Raw genomic sequence first — 16,121 nt, 5'->3', positions numbered from 1 at the left:
CGGCGGCGGCGGCGGCCCGGCCCGGCCTCGCCTCGGACGCCTCGCTCCGACATGCCCCGCTCTGGCGGCCGGGCTCGCGGAGGATCATGACTGCGGCAGCGAACTGGGTGGCGAACGGGGCGAGCCTGGAGGATTGTCACTCCAACCTCTTCTCGCTGGTGAGTAGCCGGGCCGTGGGGCGGGGGGCTGTACCGGGGGGGGTCCCCGACCTCCGCCGCCGACCAACTTTCTCCTCCCGCCGCCGGGACTTCGCCCCTCCCTCGCCTCTCCCCTCCGTTTGCCTCTCGCCGATTCTCCCCCTTTTGGATCGTCTCTCCCTCGCCTTGGATCCCATCCAGTGTTTATTTGGCTCTTTAAAAATCATTTGTGAGCGCGGCGCTCGGCGTGGAATTTGCATGTGGAAGTCTCAAAGCTGCGGATTCTGGGTCGCACTTCGAACGCCCACCCTCTGTTGCAATCACACCCCCTTCCCCTCCCCTTCTCCCTCCCTTTTTTCCCTAAATGTGGAAGGCTTTGCCTTGTGCTGCCCGCGCCTGTAAGCTGCAAGCCTTGTCCCCCTGGTTGGATCGGCCGCCCGCTTGCTCGCCTTTTGAATTTCTGTTTTAATTCCATAATGACACCTGCAATTTCGTCCGAAAGCAGTTGATAGAATGCGATTGTGTCAGTAAAGAACTCTTGCACCCCGAGCTGCCGCGATTGTAAACATCGACAGCCGCCTGCCTCTCGGGGTTTACTACGCTGGAGAGCCGTAGAGCCATTGCACTGAGCCGACTGAAGGTGGAGAAAGCTTTTTCTTCTTTCTCTCCTCCTGTGTCTTTTAAAAACTGTTTTCTCTATCCTAACAACGAATCCACACACACACAAAAAAGCAACAAGCTGGGCGATTTGATAACATCGCTTTTATCTGCCTTAGCCCCTCTGCCTCTCTCTTTCTGATAATTGACAACTTTTCCTTTGGATTTGCATCTCTTGCCTTAATCTTGAAGCAGTTAGGGTGTCAATTGTTCTCCTGGAAGCCTGGCACCTAAAGACGGCGTCTAGATTCATCGAAATTAAAAATGTATAGGTCTCCAGCAACTCTTTCCTGGCGGTGGCAGTGACATTTGGTGGTAAATGCCATCTTTGCTTTTTATTGGGTCGTATTACCAAGCTCTGAAAACATTCACGTTGTTAAACCTGGCGTTTAGGCTAATAATTGCATTGCATGGTCTTTAAATATGTGCTTTGTGCATGAGTAGCTGTATGTACAGCTATGTGCCCGGGAGAGTACAAATTTGTTTAAATATTGAGCAAAGATTTGTAAACAGATGTAAGGTAATTATGTTTCAAGCGTAGAATATAATTGGAAAATTGGCTGAACAGTTTATTTAATTTAGCCTTAAAAAACCGAACTTATTTTAAGTTGTGTACCCTGTTTTTTTGGGGAGGGGTGCTGGCTTTTGAGAGCATGCATTTTGGAAATTATTTTCTGTAACTCCTGCTGTAGATAGAAGCATTATTTTTCCTTAATCCTTGTTTACACTGGATAAATAATTTACTGTTCAAATTGTAATTAGTTACATGTAATTATTGGTGGCAAAGATTTTTTTGAGACTAGTGGAAAAATGTTTGCCGACTTTTAAAGTGGAAATATTATTTTATTAAATATATTACAATATTTATGCAGATAAAAATCAGCTCGTGATTTTAATCTACAGAGAATGAAACACATAGTATCATTGCTTACACTGTAGTAACATTTACTGTAAAGCTTATTTTTTTAAAAAAAACATTTTTATCCAGATATTTAATCTTAAAATTCAACTGTATGTTGCATTTCTTCTCAGTACTGTGATAATTTACCCTTGATCTTTTGCTGTGTGGGAGTAAAACTCCTTTTGCCTCCTTTTTCTCCCTTAGTCTGTCATTTGGTACTAGGTCCAGGGACTTCCATTGATCAGCAAACATATTGATTAAGGGCTATTTAAAATGGTTTTTGGTTGGGGACTAGTGACCATTGTTGACACTTTTACAAGTAATTAAAATATCAAGTAAACCTGTATTAATGAGAGGAGCGCTCCCAAATTGCCATATATCAAGCTGAGTGGTAATGACTTACATATATGTGGCTAATTTATATACCACAAATTTTGCAGACAAATGGAACTATATCTATAGCAAATCTTTGGGGTAATTTATTTCATCCCTTTTTAAAAGCTAAAGTAAGAATAATGTAAGATGCATGAGATTCTTTTGTAGAAGTAATTTATAGGCAAGTTTTTTTTTTTTTTTTTTCTTTGACCTACTGAAGGTTTGTGTTTGGGGTATTTTTCATCTAAATGTCTTTAAACCAAGGGATAGATTTTTAATATTAAAGAAAATATACTCTTTAGGTAGCAACTTTGAAATGTAGAACCACAGAAGTTTTTAAAAAAGAACTGTAGAATGTTCATATTACCTTGTACATGGAGAGTAGATAAATGCTGGTTTTTGAAAACACTAGAATCATAAAGTATTATAAACTTTTTTGTTTCCAAATTGAGGATTCTTTTGGTGAAAGTCATCTGTAGTAGCAAAAATATGTTGCCTTAAGTACATTGTATAGAACATATATTTTCAAAAGAGATATAATTATTGCTTCTTCAAAACAGTGCACGTTTTATATGCTTAATGTATGTTTTTGTCTACGTAATAATAGCGCACACACACACACACACTTTCAGCCTGCAGTTTTTTTGTTTGGTTTTTGAGCAAAGTATTTCAAGAGAATTTACCTACTCATGTTGATGTAGAGTTAAGTAAAAACTAGAGATTAAAGTTCTATATCCCAGTAATGACCAGTGCACTCACTTTCTGTTGTACTATGAGTTGGTTATTGTGGCCTAGCAAAAGTTGATTGTCTAATCAGGTGCTGTAAGATTTTTGCTCATCTTCTTTTGTTTTCTGATTTTTCTACTGTATGGAATCAAATTTCCTAAATTCTCTTTACAACTTCAACTCTGTTTTTAACCTATGAAAATGCCATTGTGTACATATTATATGGGTCACTGTGTGTGTTTCTTATTCTTAATGCTGTGGGATTTGTACTTACTACATTAAATATATTCCTGGCTGTGCCTTTGTGACTCAAAACTGTTTTCTCATGCTGTCCGTCACATTTCTGGGAGACTCTTGTTGTATATTCACTCAGTTACAATTCATTTAAGTGTGTTAAATTTGCTTTTTTGGAAAGTGTGACAGTTCTCCCTCTGGTATGTGAACTCACCCTTGTGGGAAGACATAATTTCCAGATGTTAAGTATATCTTTATTTTTCTTTCTTTAGTGATATAATGTGGAAAAAGTCATTTTGTGCCCTTTGCTAGATTTAAATATGCACTGTTTGACTTGAGGGAGTGATCTCTAAATCATAGATTTTGGCTCCACATTCATTTATTTTATTTGCTTAGGTTATTTTGACTATGGATAATTGGGTGAGGATCTCAAATTCTTGCTGAATTAAAATGCTTGTACATGTGTTAGTACATAATTTCTGTTGAGGACCATTGCTTTTTATGTTTGAAATTTTTCAGGTAATTTGTTGTTGATTTGACTTCTTTTTGTCTTAAGGAGTTTCTTTTTTAAGAAAGGGAGGATAATTCTCAGGGTAGAAACTGAAATCTATTCTCTTGAGCTAGAATCAAATGGAGAAAACTGTCAAATGAAAATGAGGGGGAATGGATTTCTCTGATCTTCTAAAGTGCCAGAATACTAGACCCAGTATATTTTCATTCCAGTTTGCAATTTTAATATTTACGTGGAAAGCATCTTTTTTTATGATGGTTCATTTTCTTTAATGAAAATATAATTTTCTAATGTATCTTTTCTGTTTAGCATTTGTTGTTAGTAGACATGGTGTTACAGTATTTATATATTTTAATAGCAATAATTGCTACTCGGTAATAGTTGCCATATTAACCTCCAGTTGCTAGTAAATATTTTTAAGTACATAATAGACAGCAATTTAAGGCCTAGTGTTGCAGTTTACTGGACCGTTTTAGAGAGCCATTTGTATGTGTGATGAGTTCATAATTTTGAAGTGAAAATAATGTGCCTGAAACCTGTACGCTACAAATATTGTGCTTTGTTATTGTATGAAGTGCTCTTTGGGAAGAAGTTAAGATTGGCCTGGTGCTTTTTCTTTGTGAGAAGAATGGGCAAGGGGGTGGATTTAGGATAATAAATATTTATTCGGTTTATACCAGTTACTTGTGTGTAGCTTATCACTTTCTTTAGAATGCTCTGTTTAATGTTTTCATGAATGTATTAGATACTTATTTGAAAAAAATCTTTTAAGGCATTCCTTTAAATAACATTAAGTTAGAGGATAATATTAATTAATTGTAGAAATTGATCTTTTCTGTTCACTGAGTTATTTTGCTTTGTTAATTTGTGTTAATTGTATTCATCAAACACTTTCAGGGAGTTCTCTGAGATTAATAAGAAAACAGATGAATCACTTTATCTTGGTGTGAGAAAAGCAATGAGATTATCTATCTGGATTTACTTATCTGTTTGTTTATTTATTTATACCTACTGGGGATTATTCCCAGTGCCTTGTATATGTCAGGTAGAAGGGCTCTGCCGCTGAGCTACATACCTAGCCCTTTTTCTAGAAGTTTTACTTTTGTTTTTATTTTTTTTTTTGGTGGAACCGGGGGTTGAACTCAGCCCCTTGCGCTTGCCAAGGAAGTGCTTATTCCACTGAGCCATGTCCCTAGCCCCTAGAAGTTTTATTTTGAAAGATGATTTCCCTAAGTTGCTTTGGATACACTCAAATTTGTGATCTTTCTGCCTTAGCCTCCTGAGTGGCTGGATTTACAGATGTGCAATATTGTACCTGACTGGTTGTTTTTATTTTTATATTTTATTTTTTAAAATGTATTTAGTTTAAGATCCACAGGGTCTCACTACACAGATCAGACTTGTAGTGATCCTCCTGTTTTCAGCCTCCCAAGTGCTGGGATTATAGGCTTGAGCTACCACCCTCAGTCTTAATCCCCTTCTCAGTGTGCCCTGGGGGCGGGGCCTGCACAGCACACCTGAATTAGTTGATGCTTGCCTAAGCAGGTGCTTTAGTCTGATGAGCTGTCTGGCCTGCCCTAAGTGGTTTGTATTTTTATTATTTTATTTATTTATTTATTTATTTATTTATTTGGCGGAACCAGGGATTAAACTCAGACCCTTGTGCTTGCTAGGGAAGTACTTATTCTACTGAGCCATCTCTCCAATCCCATAAGTGGTTTTTAAATGAACAGTTACTTCAGCTGTCTCTCAAAGCTTGATTCAAACATAGGATAGGTATTTTTGAGATATTTGACTTGTTTTCCAGAGAAATAAGTGATAATTATGTTATCTTTCCTTAACAGTGAAAGTGCTCATATGTTTTTTTCTGAAGGAAGATGATACATTTGTTCACAGGAGCTAAACAGTGAGAGATGTAGACAAAGCTTACAACAATTAGTAATATGCTTAAATATTAGGTATCGTTAGTGAATTGTTCTTTGCAAACATTTATTAGAAGTGCAGGGAAAATATTTCTATAACATTGCTATTTAATATGTATTACTGTATATATAGATTTGCTTTTTGTAAACTGTGTTTTGGTGTGGTTTGTGGGAATCCCTATTTTGTTATTTTATAAGCATTTCTATTTCAGAAATTACATTTAATGCATTCAAAATAAGGAAATTAACCTTAAAACTCTTGTCTGTAGGTTTAATAAAAACAAAGGAACAACATCCCCCCCCCTAAGAAATCACAATTCCAAGACATGCGCATTTATTTTATGGGACCTGCTGGTTGTGTTTTAAAGTTAATTAAATAGCATTTGTAATGTGTTTTTGGAATTTTGAACTTTTTTCTCTCTCTTTTAAGTTATTTCGCTTCTTTGATTTTGTTTAATTTTCCTCATAGTATATACTTTCATTGTTTATTTGAATGATTTGAAGGTATTAGCTTTGTTCTGTTGGGGGAATTCATTTCATTACATAGGGAGATGATATTCCATTAATCTTAGTAAATATTAACATAAATGAGGAATTGTAAATTCAGACTCATTTGCATGAATGAAATGTGTATGCTTGCCCAATTTTTGTTAAGTACAGTCACTTATGTACATCAGCATTCCTATCCTTGCTGTAGATGGTATAAAAATAGTTCTAAAATCTGTTAAAATGTTGTGATGTTTATTTCACAGACAGTTCCCTTACTCTATTTTGTTTTGTTATTTAACTTTTAAAATTATCTGTTGTATAGAATAGATTCTAGCCTCATATGTTGCTATAATAGCCCACCTTTAGAAACTCCTATTTTACTTGTATTTAGAGTAGTACAGTTTAGTTACGTTTGGAGTGGGATTTTTCTTTTTTAAGCTAATAAAATATGTTTCAGAGTATATTTGGACTCCAATCTGGAGAAAAGATGATGCCTTTTTTCTTTCTTGATAAAAATTAGGAGCATCACATGTCTGAGAGGAAATGTTATATTGTTGACATCTCTGTTATCTGGTTTATTATGTGTGTATGTATGTTTGTTTACAGTACTGGGAATCAGCCTAGGGCTTCACACATGCTGGGTAAACTCTCTAGAACTGTTACATCCCTGGTCCTGCGATATATGTTTTTGAATTTTTTTTCCTAGATGAATTGTGGTAAATCTTATTAAAATTGTATTTCCACTACTGTGAAATAGCACAGATCCCTGGCTGACAGCTTTCCACATTTTTGTATTTTCTATATAGTGAAATTCCATTACTGTTAAAGGAACCTTCTGAGTTGATTACATTAAAATTTCATTTGTGCCTTTTTAAATGTAGTTTATTTATTTGGTGGGAGATTGAATTTAGGATTTTTGCACTGAGTTACATCCCCAACCGTTCATATATTTCTTAGAATGGTCTCGCTAGCTGCCTGGGCTGAGCTCCAGCTTGCCATCTTTCTGCGACTTTATGGTCTCACAGTGCTGGGGCTACGGGCCTGTGTTACCACACCCAGCTATTTTGTGTAGCTTAAATTTATAGCTTTAATTTTAACAAATGGATGGGAGAAAAACTTGTACATAAATGTATCTTTTTAAATCTTCATTTGAGTCTTATTGCTGTAATAATTCTTAATTTGTATTAAATCACTGTATTCATTAGATATATTTGGCATTTATTTGATATTAAAATTAAATCTGAAAAAAATTTGTTTCAAATAAGATACATAATTGTGAACATGTTTTAGAGTAGTGGAAATTTCAAAAATTGGGGCTCTTAACAGGTTATGGAACTTTATGAAAGTTACGATTTTTTTACTCTATCAGAGAAATTCATGCTGGCATATTTTTGAGTAAGATACATGAAGCTGCTGCTTTTTTTTTCCTGATTATTTCATTAAATATGAAAGAAGTTTTACTAAATAAAGTATTGAAAAGAGTAAAATTATATGATTAAATACTTCATGTTGACTTTTCAGGGTTGAATTTTCATTTTCTGAAGAGAAATAAGTAAAAAAAATATGAACATCTAACTTTGAAACCCTTGGAATCAGCTCCTAGTATTGGCACGTTCCTACTCATTTTTAAGTGTCACCTCCTTGTTAACCCTGTCCCTGACTCCTGCAGGTAGAACTAGTCCCACCAGGCTCCTGATTTATACCCCTTCCTGTGTAGTTCTGATGAGCAGTTGGGCTTCAGTAAGGCAGTGGGTATGTTGATAGGTAGGTGTTCATTAACTGTTGAGTGTGTAATCTCTTCTCCATTCCCCAAGGGAATTCTCCTTGGCCATTTAGATTCTGATCATAAGTAAAATAAAATTATTTTATTTAGATGGTTAGGTCTATGCTTGAATATATATTATGTGGCTGGATATATAATGGCTTGGTAATAACTTTAATTTTTTTATAATCTGTATTAAAGAGAATGCCACCTGATTATGAAATATGTTCTTATCATACATCAAATAGGAATTCAGTTGGTACCAGATTTTCTGTGGTAGGCAAACCCATGGATTTTGGAACCTTTTGGGAATTTTTTTATTTTTTATTTTTAAATGTGTTTAGTACAGGGTCTACAAGGTCTCACTACACAGATCAGACAGGTAGTGATTCTTCTTTTTTCAGCCTCCCAAGTGCTGGGATTACGGGTGTGCCACCATGACCAGTCCCAGTTGCAGTCTCACCGTGCCCTGGGGGCAGGGCCGGTACAGCACATCAAACCCTGGCCCCTGCCCTCTGCCTAACCAGGCACTTTAGTCTGCTGAGCTATCGGCTGGCCCTCTTTCTGGGAATTTTTATATGATTAAAAGTTGGTCCTTGATCCAGAATTCACTTTTGTCCCAACTTGTACAGGAGGGTTTTTGCTCTTTCCATGAGCCTGATATAATGGGCAGTGAACTAGTAATAGGCAAACTTGAGTTGTATTTATAATTTCTACTAGGTTTTACTTTTTTTTTTTTTTGACACAGGGTTTTACTATGTAGTTCAGGCAGGCCTTGAACTCACTATGTAGCCCAGGCTGGTCTTGGATTTAGAGCAGTGCTCCTGCCTTAGGTAGCCTGAGTGCTGGGATTACTAGCATGCCCTGCTCAAAATTTCTCTAGTAACTAGCCAAATCAGGTTGGTCACATAAGAGTTGTGTGTGCCTCAGTTGTTCTTGGGAACTTCATAGCAATATAAAAGCATGAGAAGTGAAAAAAACATTTTGAGTGTCTTGTAAGGAAACCTGTTCAGATGACTAGATAATTACTTTCTTTCATGAGAAAAGACCTTGAGGAAAGTACAACTAAAGTTGTAAAGTAGCTCTGAGCAGCTAATCAGGAAGTTGGAGTGGTAAAGTGACTTGTTTTAATTATAGCAGCTATGTTGTAATTGTACTTTTTGTACTTCTTTTGAGGGAGCAGAAGATTGTTATTTTTCTTGTGTCTTCCTCATAAATAAGCCAAGATTTGGAAGAGAAACTTGAAATTTATTTTAGAGGTTCCAACTCTTCATTTGAGTGTATGATTTGCAGTTGTGTGATACATCTTTAAGGTGTGGGTGTATTTTGCTATACTAACTCTGAGCTATGGCTGGCTGAGACTAAGAATTGAACTGTGGCTCTTGTTTGCTACTTTAAGCTATTAATTCCTTGTCAGCTCTAAAGTGCTCTTTGAATTTTAAATAGTAGTTCTATTAATATTTTGAGTTGTCTCAGGGAATGTTAGAAATAGTACTTAATAAATGTATTTTTCTTCTAAAGACCAAATCACATTTTAGGGTGACACACATGTCACAACCCTTACTAGTTTCGAATAGAAAGACATGAACTACTGGCTAATTTCTATTTTCCATTTAATAAAATGGCAGAATCTAAAAAAAAAAAAAATTAGCTCCTGTTGAAAGAAGGAAAGCTCCCACAAATCAGTATTTTTTTTGTTACTCAAAAATATTTTCTCTGTTGACTTTGAGTAATGTTTTAAGTTCTTATCTAGAGGTTTGGAATTTTACATGTAGGTAGTCTCAATTCTAAAATGTTAGAATTTCTAAGTTTTTTTTGTCATGAAAATCTGTTCTTGATATCTGTTGCTATATGTGATAGCCATCTTCCCTGTATTGTACTTAATTGTATGTTACACAATTTAATTAATTTTGACAGCATCTTTATGGTTATCAGCTTATGCTTGGAGTGTCAGGAGGAGAGCAGCCCTCTTCTGTGTGTAGCAAGGGCCTTCATAGCAGGCATCCAAATGCTTCCAGACTCCTGCTCCTCTGCTGGGGAGAGGGAGGGAGCTGTCCCCAGTTTTTCCTGACTCCTGGGCCCTCTTCTAGCTGAGGAGAGGATTGCTTTCTGAAAGAGGCCTGAAGAGAGCATTGAGAGGTTAGAATGGCTCCCCATAGGATGAGCTGCAGTTCTGGAGTGAGGATTGAAGGTAGATTTTCCCGTCCTTTTCTTCAGGGACCAGTACTGCTTTCTCTTTGTTGATACCCACCCATTAAAATGTTGAGAATAGTGGCAGTTTCTGGGATGTCATCTGGAAAAACATTTTATATTTCTGTGCCTTTTAGCTTTTCTCTTTCTTTGTATGAATAGCCCTACAAGTATGTGTTCTGCATGCTATTTTGTATAGTAAGTGAAGAATTCTGAGAACTAGTGAGATGAAAAAAGGAATTGGGCTAAGATTGTATAGGGTAGCTAATAAACTAATTTAGAAATGTTAATTTGTTTTACATGTGATGGTTGAGAAATTTAGGGCATGTGCAATCCACTTAGGAATAATGTGCATCAAAAATGTTTAACATCTACCTTGGGCTTACAATAGGGCTATGTGTATGATGATTGTAGAAATGTACAATTTAATTTCTGAGATGCTTTTTGTCAAGTACTGGGGAAGTGCTCCATGAACTACGTAATAACTTGCAGTGCAAGCAAAAAACCCAGCAGGAAAATTTTAAGCTGGACCTTGAAGGAATGTGACTTGCTTAGGGAGGAATGAGAAGGGCATTCGTTGGAAGCTATGTTGGCAACTCTGAATCTCTATTTTTGAGAATCTTTACTGAGGGTAGAAGAGCATATCTCATTTATGGACTGTTTCTTGGCTTCTTTTTAAGAAGAGTACAAAAACTTACTAAGATTGAATTTTTATTAGGTGGAAAATTTCAAGTGTGGGCAGGCCAAGTTAGATTAAGAAATGGTGATGTTAAAATAATATTCAGTTTTCTAAAATCAGTTCTGAACTTTAAAAAAACAGTGCTATATTACGCAAAATGGTAATGACTATAGTGACAAATATTTCAGAAACTGGACAGACATGAATCTTAAATGAGCAGATGGGATATGAAACTAAAATGGGAGATAATCCAAGATGGTATAGAAACTATTATGAGAAATGAATTGAGGAAAAACAAGTGTGTTAAGTGGTATTACATTTAATAACATGTTTAAAAGCCTTTCTAGGATTGCTCTCTTCGATACACAAATTAAAATTCTCGAACCTATCATACTTCAAATTATGTGCATTTAAAACAAATTAGACTTTGGTTCAGGATTACATCTCATGAGGCCTAGACTTTTAAGTCATGCATGTATGTGTCATATATGTTTTAAGAAGATGATGTATTTTGCTTTCTCTGACAAAAATAAAGGGAGCCACCATTGTTTTTCACAGACAGCATTGGTAGACCTTGAGAGGTAAGGAGTGAAAGGTAAGGTCTGCTATTTGGGCAGCTTGGCAGTTAGGAGAAATTACACTTGGTAACTGAGGGTAGGATCTGGGTTTTAGTGGGTTGAGGAATGAATGGTGAAGATTGATTATGGAACAGGCAGGAATGAGAGTGGGGAGGATATAAACCTGCAAAAGTTTTATATGTATAGGCTTAGGGAAAACAGCAGTGGAGAGACAGAAGGACAAATGGAAGATTAGGAAAAGTTGATAATTGAAAAAAAGCCCAGGTGATAGGTCCAGGAGGATGCATCCTACAAATGAAAGATGTAAGGATATAAAAAAGGAATAAATGTGAAAGAAGTAGAGACAGTTACAGTTTGTTTTTTGACTTCAGAGATTAAGGTGCTGAGTTTGAGTTGAATAAACACAATCATTTAAAAATTATTTTATGCCAGTTGATTGCAATAAGCATTTTCTTTTTCTTGAATAAGTTACTCAGACTACTGACTAGGATCTCACAGATGATGAGCAGATACCCCAGGAAGAGCTCTTCTTTTGGATAGATTAGCGTACATACTTTATTGATGTTTCACAAGGTTGCAGCCTTGCTTGAACTTTTGCTTCTCCCGTCTTCTGAAGTTAGTGGTTCAGTGTACTTTGTTTTCGTGAACATTTTCAATGGAAGTGGATTTAGTGTTCCACTGATTGGTAAAACTAGATAAATACTGAGACTAGTTGAGTGGAGATGGCAGTTTTGCCTTCTGGAACTCAAGGCAGATTATCATAAACAGAGAATTGTAAGTTGTGCCCTGTTTATGTGAGTTTTGCCCTTTCTAGTAAGGGTCAGCTATCATCTTTACACCTGTTTTTGGTGAGACTGAAGTATTGTTTAAGAACAGCCTTGGGATAAAGAAATGTATCCTTGTGAGATAATCCCTGAAGGTTTTAGCTGAAAGTTTGGTTTATGCGATACTACAGTTCTTACCTTTGCCTACCTAGTGTTGCTTTACACATTAGACATTGCCTGTTGATCCATCTATTGTGCTACCCAGGTTTTTTTCAGTAGTTTCTTCCTTAGTTGAGAAAGATTAGCACAGTAGCGCTCAGATGCATGTAGGATTTCCCTTATAGTCTCCCTGAGTAGTTAGTGTGTGGGGCAGTGCAGAAGTGCTTTACCATATAGTAGGGGTGTGCCCACTTGTTTAGATTACAAGTTGCAGTGGTATAGTTTTCTGCTTTTAATTTCAAGAGTATGAGATTTAAATATATTCTTAGTCAGCTTTACTATTTATACTCTTCAGATATTTTTATTTATAGTTCTCTATTTTTAGTACTTTTCACATTAAAAAAGGGAATTGAAATAGTATCAAAGATGATTGTGATACAATACTACAGTTATAGATATTTTAGGGAAATTTAGTTACACAATAACTGTTTTAAACAAATAAGAATAGGTACTTTAACATTTTTAAGATTTTCATAATACCTGAGCAGTTTAACATTTAGAATTTATGTCAGAGCACAGATCGGTATCTTAGCTAGTAAAGAGTATAGATATCCCCGGAAATATAAATTCTTAGTTGCAAAAAGTATAGTATTCAAAGTATATTGATTTAAAGAGTAGAACTTGCATAGATTGAATCAAATGTCAAAATCCTAAGTAGCAGCATTGCATTAGCTGTCTATAAATTACTTGCAGAGATGTGTATGAAGATATTGTGTTATTTAGTGATGTGGTAGTGAGACTGAGCTTTGCAACTGAGATAGTTTTGAATCTGTCTGCAAGACTTTATAGCATTTAATTAAACAGTGGACTGATTCTCAAGAGAACCCATACTTTAGTATGTGTAGGCTAATAACCTGGGTTGTTTAGTACATTTTCAAAATTTGATAAGAAATGGAAGCATTTATTTGTATTGAGGAAACTTTTCTAATGAATCAGTTAAGATGAATAGCTTGTGTGTGTAGTTTATATGGTAATCTCAAGAATGTTCCAAATGGAAAAATTGGTGGGATTCACTAAAGTAAGCGTATATCTTTTAAATTAACTGATTTTGTTGTCAAACATTCTTTTATGGTTGGTGTGGTACACTGTTAAGGACCTGGTGAGCTGATTTTGACAATCTCCAGAAAGCTGTGAGAACTTTAGTGGTATATGTTAATACCCATTTTAGACAGTAGCTTTTGGTTTCGACTCCTTGTACTGTAATTTACTTTATATTTTAATGTTAGAATTGGAAATAGAAATATCTTAAACAGTTGAGTACAATTTTGATGTTACATGGATAAATGTAATTTTTAAAATTTTGTAAAAGTTTGAGTTTAGTGATAGTATTTTATAGTTGAGATTAGTACATTTATTAATTGCATAAAAATATATCAGTAATTATACTGATAGGAAATAAAATATCATGTCTAGGTCTCTTTAAATATAATTTTTTTTTTTTTTTTTTTTTCCGGAACCGGGGATTGAACTCAGACCCTTGCGCTTGCCAGGGAAGCACTTATTCCACTGAGCCATCTCCCTGGCCCCTTTAAATATAATTTATTTACCTTTTATTTAATACTCTTTACTAGATGGGAGAAAAGACTGAATGATGTTGATTAGTGCCAGGTTGGATAACATGAAGGATTTGGAAGTTAATTCTGTGTGCACAGAGGAAGTCTGAAGGGTTTACAGAGGATGTCAGACTTTAATTTTAGAGAGAAAGCTCATGTGAGCTCTATGGAATATGGGTTGTGACTGAGAAGAAATCAAAGGGAAGGTTCCTAGATGAATCCGGGTGTGAGCAATAATGCAGGGTTGCTAGGAGTGAAGAGAGGAAAATAGATTTAAATATTATTTTTGGAGGTAGAATTGACAGGATTTAGTGACTAGTTCTATAGGGATCAAATGTTAAATGACCATTCTTGGTTTTATGATATTTTCATTTTTGTGTGTGCAAACTAGGAGGGAATGGTTGACACATCTGTGTAGACAGTAGATTATGCTTTGATCATAGTTGTGTATATAGGAATGTGTTCACTGTGCTTGAATTCATGTTGAATTTAGCTCCACAGAACTCCAGCAAAGTTTTAGGCAGGGAATCGTGGAAAGAAAGCAAAAGCAAACAGTAATGTTTTTAACCTGCCTATTTGCAGAAAAGACGTGGGGCAGTAAAATTTATAAGGGGCAGAGAAAAAGGTAGGGAAGAAAGAACAATGCCTGACTGACTGGTGAGAGACGGATAGAGCAGCATCTTTGGCAGCTAGAGGGTGGTGGTGGTGGGCTGAAAGTGTGAATCAGGTCATTTTAGCGGGGAAAGAGCGCATGAAATTTGGAGTATGAGAAGTGGGGATGATAGAAAAAAAGTAGGGGTGCTTTCTCTCAGCCTTTGTTATACAGAGCTGCTGCCTCACTAGTGGTGAGCTCAAGATAGATGCATCATTACTCTGCAAATCAGGTTTGGGATGTTTTTATTAGTTTTATGTACAAACATTTTGTTTATATTACTTTCAGGTCATTGATATCTTTGGTAAGAGGATGAAAAAAATCGTTCCTGTTTTCTTTCATGTCTTTGTGGAAATGGCAAGATTTTGGGAAGCAGTGAATAGGGTAGAGGACGTTTGCGAAGGTCATATTCCTTGTCCTGATTTTGGGTCATATAAAATTTTCATTCCCATCATTCTATTTGTTCTCTTAGCACTTAGTTTTCTGATTGTACAATATTTTTGTAGTTATTATGAGTATAATTATGCCATATCATTTTTGCCACACATGTTGGGGAGCATTTCTCTCCCTCCTTCTCCTCCCCCTTCCTCCCTCCTGCCTTTGCCTTTCTTTAGCACATTCTTGGGCCCCTGTGCTTTGCAGCCTTCCCTGCCACTGCTGCACTTTCACTTGGCAGCACCACTTCTTGATTAAGCACTAAAATGTGCATGTGCACTTCAGAACCTTTTGATGTAATCTCCTCGGTGTGGTGGGGACCCTCTCCAGTTGTTTTGAGTGCACTTACTGGCACAGCATGCACTATCCATTGTCATTTGGCTGTAAATTCATTCAGCTTTCCCATGTGGGGAGATTTTTCACTTGGCTACCCTGAAGCTAGAGAGTTGGCTTTCCTACAGTTGTCATTTTTCTTTAATTTCTCTCCATGTGAGGTAGTACTAATGAAATACAAAATATTTTCACAAAATAAAACTTCCAAGAAATTGAAACTATAAAAAAATTACCCATGTTCCAGCCACTCCATTAGATTGGATTTACCCCAATACTTCTGTTCTTATTAATGTGCACGTTTCTGGTACATAGATGTAATCACAGTGTAAATGAATTCTTTATTCAGCTATATTCACTAACATGTTCCATGTGGTCATAATTTTCAAAATTATTATGATGGAAAAATAATTTCTTTTATGAATTTAATAAAAATTACACAATTAGCCTCGGATTCAGGCAGTGTTTCACAAAATACGAAGGTTCATCTCCCCCACAGGAAGGTGACTACTGTAGCTTAATCTGTGTTGCTATGTGTTTTTTTTTTTCTCCATGCTTTTACATGTCTGTGTGCATATACAAATTTAAAAATGTTTTATTAGGTATTGAATAAATAAAATTGTCTATCAAACAAGGTATAATAAGTGTGACACAATAAATATCTATGTATTTAAAAAACATTTTTACCATTTTCTTTTCCCTCTCATTCTCTTTCTACTCCTTTCTAAGGAACTCCTAATCTTAAATTTCATGTTTATCATTCTGTAATTTTTAAAAAAATTTAATCATGTATACATAGTCTCGTATGTTTTTAAACTTTTAATAAGTGAAATTATGCTGTATTTTTTTTTGGGGGGGGTCTTTTATATAGTATTTTTTAAAATTTTTTTTATTTTTCAACAAATAATACACTGCATATATTTTTCTTAGTGTTTAATTGCTGTACAAGATGCGGACTTGTGATCCTATTTACAAACACCATTAGAACAAATCATTCTATTCATTAA

General features: G+C 35.7%; 1 protein-coding gene across 2 annotated transcripts in view; it reads left to right on the top strand.

Annotated features, from left to right (window-relative positions):
• The first annotated feature begins 6 nt into the window (after positions 1-6).
• Med13l (mediator complex subunit 13 like) overlaps positions 7-16,121 on the top strand; it is a 318,553-nt gene continuing 302,438 nt past the window's right edge. For both annotated transcript variants that reach the window (XM_023721026.1, XM_004636219.2), the window contains exon 1: positions 7-158. In XM_023721026.1, the coding sequence (XP_023576794.1) occupies positions 87-158 (72 nt within the window). In that variant the 5' untranslated portion in view covers positions 7-86. The remainder of the gene's footprint in view (positions 159-16,121) is intronic.

The sequence above is a fragment of the Octodon degus genome, unplaced genomic scaffold (genome assembly GCF_000260255.1).
Source record: "Octodon degus isolate 3935 unplaced genomic scaffold, OctDeg1.0 scaffold00079, whole genome shotgun sequence".
NCBI classification, from domain to species: domain Eukaryota; kingdom Metazoa; phylum Chordata; class Mammalia; order Rodentia; family Octodontidae; genus Octodon; species Octodon degus.
This window is presented reverse-complemented; position numbering and strand designations above follow the sequence as displayed.